General features: G+C 44.3%; 1 protein-coding gene across 1 annotated transcript; it reads right to left on the bottom strand.

Moving 5' to 3' along the window:
• Nucleotides 1-398: 398 nt before the first annotated feature.
• On the bottom strand, nucleotides 399-1,602 carry LOC123431311 (peroxidase 2-like). The gene is made up of 2 exons (XM_045115133.1): nucleotides 1,287-1,602; nucleotides 399-1,184 (listed from the first exon to the last, which is right to left on the bottom strand). The coding sequence occupies exons 1-2, from the start codon at nucleotides 1,539-1,541 to the stop codon at nucleotides 420-422; spliced, it is 1,020 nt and encodes a 339-aa protein (XP_044971068.1). The 5' UTR covers nucleotides 1,542-1,602; the 3' UTR covers nucleotides 399-419.
• Nucleotides 1,603-5,940: the final 4,338 nt, after the last annotated feature.

The following is a 5,940-nucleotide window of genomic DNA, read 5'->3' on the forward strand; positions in this document are numbered from 1 at the left end:
TAGTGCTTGGCAACGCACAATAGGGTGCTTTCAGTTTGTTCGTCGATAAGAAGTGTTAAAAGATCACCGACATGTCGAAATGGTATGATCTACCATTATTTCGAAATTATAAGGATTATTATTATCAATTTTTGTTGTCACTTTCTAACTGTAACAATCATTTTAAATAATTATTTCATAAAGGTTTGACAAGACCATACATCAAGCCATCCAAAGCCATCATTAAAGATAATGAAAGGTTAAATAATTGGTGAACTGAAACGATACAAGGGGCCTGCGTAGTGGCTATGTGGCCATATCCATACGCTTTTTGCAATCAAGCAAAAAAGCTCTTATTACATGCATGCCATGCCATGCCATGCCATTGATAATGTGCATGCAGTCGATGGCGCCAACGGCATGAGCGATGCGATCTACAATCAAACTGAGGCTGCAAAACCCTCACTAGCGAGGACGACAGAGTCTCCATTCCCATTGCGCCTGAAGCAGTTGTTGCGGATCTCGCCGATGTTTCCTCCTGGCAAATGCGCCAGCTTCCTCATGGAGGTGCTGAACTGGCTAAAGAACCACCCCTGGTTCCCGGCGAAGTTGTTGACCCAGTTCTTGGTATCCCCGTCGAGGGTGAGCGCCATGTCGGAGTTGAGCACTCCCCTCCCCACCTGCAGATTGTTGTAGTAGCGATTGTCGAACGTGTTAGGGGTGGCCACATCGAGGTCCTGCAAGTGGCGAGGGTTTCTGGCGCAGACTTGCTGGAGCATGCGCACGAAGTCGGCGTTCTCTCCGGCGCGGCTCCTGAAGCTACCGCAGCTCGCCTTGCCGACCGTGTGCGCACCGGAGAGCGCGACAAGGTCCATCTTGTCGAACCCGCGGTCGGCGAAGGTCCTCACGAGCTGCTGGACGTTGGAGTCGGGTCCGGGCAGGATGCCGACTTGCTGGGCCGTGGCGGGCGTGAGGCTGTCCCGCCGTCCGAGCGGCACGTCATAGCCTGGCAACCTGGACTGCATGACGGCCTCCTTGGTGGCGAGGCTGGTGATGTCGGCGCAGGAGACGGTGGGCCCACATGCACGGTGCACGGTTGCGCGGATGCTCTCGATGAGGTCGAGCACGCTCCTCCGAAGCCCAACGTTCTGCCCCATGTTCTGCTCACTGTTGCCTCCCGTCAGCAGGATCGACGCGTCGCAGCCCTACACATACGATCATGAATCATGATGCACGCAATGAGTTCACCCACTACTTTTCAAGTTAAGTGCATACATATAGTAGAATTGGTAAATGTAGCTAGGTACCTGAGGGAAGCAGTCGTGGAAGAAGAGGCGGAGGAGGCCGGGGACGACACCGGCATCCCTCGCGATCGCTCCCTGCACGGCGTCGCGCACCATGTTCTGCAGGTTGTTGCAGGACAAGGCGTGGAAGTCGTAGGACAGGCCGTCGGGAAGGGGCACGTCGGTGGTCATGGAGATCAACGACGGCTGTGAAAGGGCTGAAGTGGCAGCGAGGCCCATCATGGTCAACACCATCGCTGCCCTGCTCAACGCCGCCATGATGCTGGCTTAGCTTGTGTTGTGCACTACGAATAGGTTGTGAGTGAGACTCTGAGAGTGTGGCATCCTCACGTCCCAGACGCTGCCATTTTATAACAGAAGGAGCCGGGTCTACCTAACTAGAGTTGAGATAACTAACCGGAGTTAGTTGAAATATTTAAGCTGCGGCGACCGAGTGAGCAGAGATACCGATAATGGATCACTAATTGGGAAACTATACGTATTTGTGCATCACGTGCATTGGTGTATGCCATCGAGTTCAATGTCAAATTGCAACTATACATTGAGCGAGAGTGTAGCATCCTCAAGTCCAAGATGATAACATTCTCTTTCTTGTTTGTTTGAGAGAGGATTTGACTTCAAGCAATTAAAGGGCGGTTTTGCTAAATTACTCGATGAGTTTAACGGATTACGGCTAGGATTATATACCCTTATATGATTGAATTACTGGATGGGTTTAGGGTTTAGGGTTATTGCGGTGAGGACACATCTTGTGAGTACTATCTTGTTGGACACGTATAGGTGTAGGGTTTAGGGTTGTTCTGTAGTGTAGCATTTTTTTCATTAAAGGATTAATTGTGAGTACTATCTTGTTGGACACGTATAGGTGTCTTTCTACCTTCACGACGGGAGCTATGTAATCAAAGCACCGACAGCATGCATGTATAACCCACACTCCAACTTTGTGGGTACCAGTACACAGGAGGATTAGTAACTTTGTGGGTACCAGCACTAGATCAACTGATCAAGCACCGACGGTAGCTGGCTGCATTGATCCTGCTAGGCAAGTTAAGTTAAGCAAACAACTCCAAGAACCAAGATGATTACACGTGCTCGCTATGCTCACCGCGCCGTTGACAAAACAAGCGAGAAAACCATCTGCATTCAATAAAGAAAAGAAACAGCGAGCCTGAGGCACGAGATGACATCGTGGACATGGATGAAAATGGGCTTTATGAAATGCAGCATGCGCTCAAAAGATCAACCGATTTCACAGTTCAGCCCTAGAGAGTATAATAAGGGCACCACTAGCTAAGAACATATCCGTTCAAACAGGGCTATTTGTGCACCCACAAATCCCCTTGATTATAATAGGGGTTCGAATTTGATGAGTATTCTCCCCCTGAAGTGAAAGGGGAAAAAACGGAGCGGGGATGGCGCTCTCGCGCCTGCACAGGTGGCGGCTGGGCGCGCGCCGCCAGGGCCGGTTCTGAGATTTTGAGGGCCCGGGATGGGAGCTGAAACTCAGGGGCCCTTAATGTAAACATCATAACAATAATAAACAAACATCAGAGCCACATAAATTGTTATTTCATGTGTTGATGTCAACATCTTCTTCTTGTTCAGATCAATTTAGAATTTTATTTAGTTGGTTTGTCTTCCTCTACAACAATTATCGCCAACTTGTTTGGTTTCATTGATAGACCAGTATTGGTGCTGAAAAGAATTGCCAGTAGCTTGTATCTATGATTCTACCAAGTCATATGCATGTGTTTTCCTTCTCATTTTTTCACTACAAGACATGAATTTCAAAAAGGCATAGTAACAAACATAGCAGAAACAAATATTACATCCAATATTGAACGGTGCAAGGTAAGCATCATGTATGCAAAGAGAAATTACTTAATTAGCAAAAATAAAATTCACAATATGGTTATGGCATACTTGGGATATGTCGATCGGCGACGGTGATCAGGAGATCGATGATGACACGACGTGGACTGATGACCAGACGTGGGAGGCGGGAGGCGCTCAGGTGTGTGTATGTGTCCGCATCCAGCGCATGGAGACCGGAGGCGCTGGAGGATGATCATGTTGCATGGGCCGGTGTGATTCCCTATGTGGCTGCGTCGAGCCTGAGACCAATTGGCTGACTCGCATCTCATGATCATGCCCCAGGGGAAAAACTGAATGGAGATTTAGGGTTCGTCGGCATCGCGACTCAATCGTAGACAGAAGGAAAGACAGAACGACCCGTGATTACGATCTTTTTAGAAGGAAAAGATGACGGGTGCTTGTGTGAGTTCTGGCTAAGTGCGTACATAATACAACCTACGTCCCAACCCTGCCTCTTCCCCTGGGCCATGCACAAGCTTATTTTCTCTTTAAGCCATGGGCTAACCTAACTACTGCATAGGTGCAAAGCACCGACAGCATGTATAACCCACACTCCAACTTTGTGGGTACCAGTACAGAGGAGAATTAGTATATAGCACTAGATCAACTGATCAAGCACCGACGGTAGCTGGCTGCATTGACCCTGCTAAGCAAGTTAAGTTAAGCAAACAACTCCAAGAACCAAGATGATTGCACGTGCTCGCTATGCTCACCGCGTCGTTGACAAAACAAGCGAGAAAACCATCTGCATTCGATAAAGAAAAGAAACAGCAAGCGTAAGGCACGAGATTACATCGTGGACATGGATGAAAATGGGCTTTATGAAATGCCAGCATGCGCTCAAAAGATCAACCGATTTCACAGTTCAGCCATAGAGAGTATAATAAGGGCAGCACTAGCTAAGAACATATCCGTTGAAACAAGGCTATTTGTGCACCCATTATTTGTTGGAAATATGCCCTAGAGGCAATAAAATAGTTATTATTATATATTTTTATTCAAGATAATCGTTTATTATCCATGCTAGAATTGTATTGAATGAAAACTCATATCACTACAAGAAATAATGTCAATTATGACTCCCTATATTGGTTATTGATTCGTCATTGTTGTTGTTTATTGACCTTTTTTTGACCAAATTTACAAGGCCAACAGTTGGTCGTCAAGAATGAACAAACTTGACATTTCTAAAATTTTGGTCATAGATCTCTATTGACCAAAATTTTGGTTTGGTCATTACCTATTTGTGTGAGCCACGTAGGATCTGACGTGGCTGTGCTGACATGGCACTGCTAGTGACCAAATGAAATCATCATAAATTTCACAGCTCAATTCAATAATCTAGTCTACATGGGCCTCCACCAATACTATTTTATTATTAAAAATGTATAAATTATTTAGGCTGATGCATTATTTTACCAAAAGCATGTATATCTCACGATAGACCCATTAAAAAACAAGTACACAAGAATAAAATATTGCAAATTAGTTGTATATATTACATTTCAGTAACACATCACATAAATTACAATACATCATCCATCGACTCCTCTACACATAAAGGTTCAAGGCCCAACAAGTGCACAACAATATAATTCTACAAGTGCATAATCACACATCGACATAGTTCGACAAAGATTGGATGAGAAGCATAAGTTTTTGTTGATCACACATAACATCAATGATAAACGAAGCTTCTTGTTCCCTCCTCCCGTCATGTCCTCTACTTCTTGTTAACATACAGTTTTGATCAAGTATATAGTATGCACTTCATTTGCATATTATCTACATACCCTTGATGTTCCTGCATGCTTGGTGGTGGAACAGGGAGATTGCTCAGCACAAATCCATCCTGAAGAATATATCCCTTAGCAACAATCTGCGTTCTTTCTTTTTCTGAGATCTTCTCCATTATTTTCTGAACCTAGGAAACAGAAGAACAAAATGTTAGTACCTCTAGCACCTATTAATTCTTGAAGTCTATACTTATACTAATTAGGCACTCTCTAAAAATTACCACATTAATCAGTAATTATGAACCGTTAATCTGGTGGGGCCAAATAATAATGTATCAGATCAGCCCGTATGATTATAGCTTGAAAGTTTTCTCAATTACAGAAAAAAAATGGTCCAAGGCACAATTCTTTTCTGTTGGTTGTAAAAACGAATCCACCTAAGACAAGATTACAGTTCGAAAGAGTTAAGCCTACTCGCCATAAAGGTATAGGCAAAGACTGGAACAACTAATATAAACTCTTTCCTACAGGCATTGCACGACACATTTGTTATTACTTCATAACTAAAATAGAGGATGGTCGATGTCATGGATAAATGAAATAACTACATAAAAATGAATGCTAGTGAAGGAGAAAAAAAATAGGATGAACTCACCGGAAATAGAGGAGGCCCAGCCTGATGCGCCCTTGCAAGGCTGCACCCAATTGCTCTTCGAGAATGACGCTGATCTGACCCTTCTCGAACATGTCGTAGAAGGATCGGGGCTTCCTCTGCTCATTCCATTGATGCATATCCCACATACCAATAGCAACCAACATAAGATGATTAAGCACAATGGCTCGGTTGAACTATATAATGTCTGCAAAAGGTGCAGAAAGAAAAAAAAATTAAAGGATGAAACCAAAATCATCTATGTTTTCTGTTGCTTGAAGGAAGAGTACTCTCTCGGGCAAAAGACATTCCATTCTCACCAAATCAAACTATTTAAAAAGGGCCTTAGATGTTAGCAAAAAGCTACTACGATTCTAATTATATCTAAATGTAC

Source organism: Hordeum vulgare, chromosome 2H (genome assembly GCF_904849725.1).
Source record: "Hordeum vulgare subsp. vulgare chromosome 2H, MorexV3_pseudomolecules_assembly, whole genome shotgun sequence".
NCBI classification, from domain to species: Eukaryota; Viridiplantae; Streptophyta; class Magnoliopsida; order Poales; family Poaceae; genus Hordeum; species Hordeum vulgare.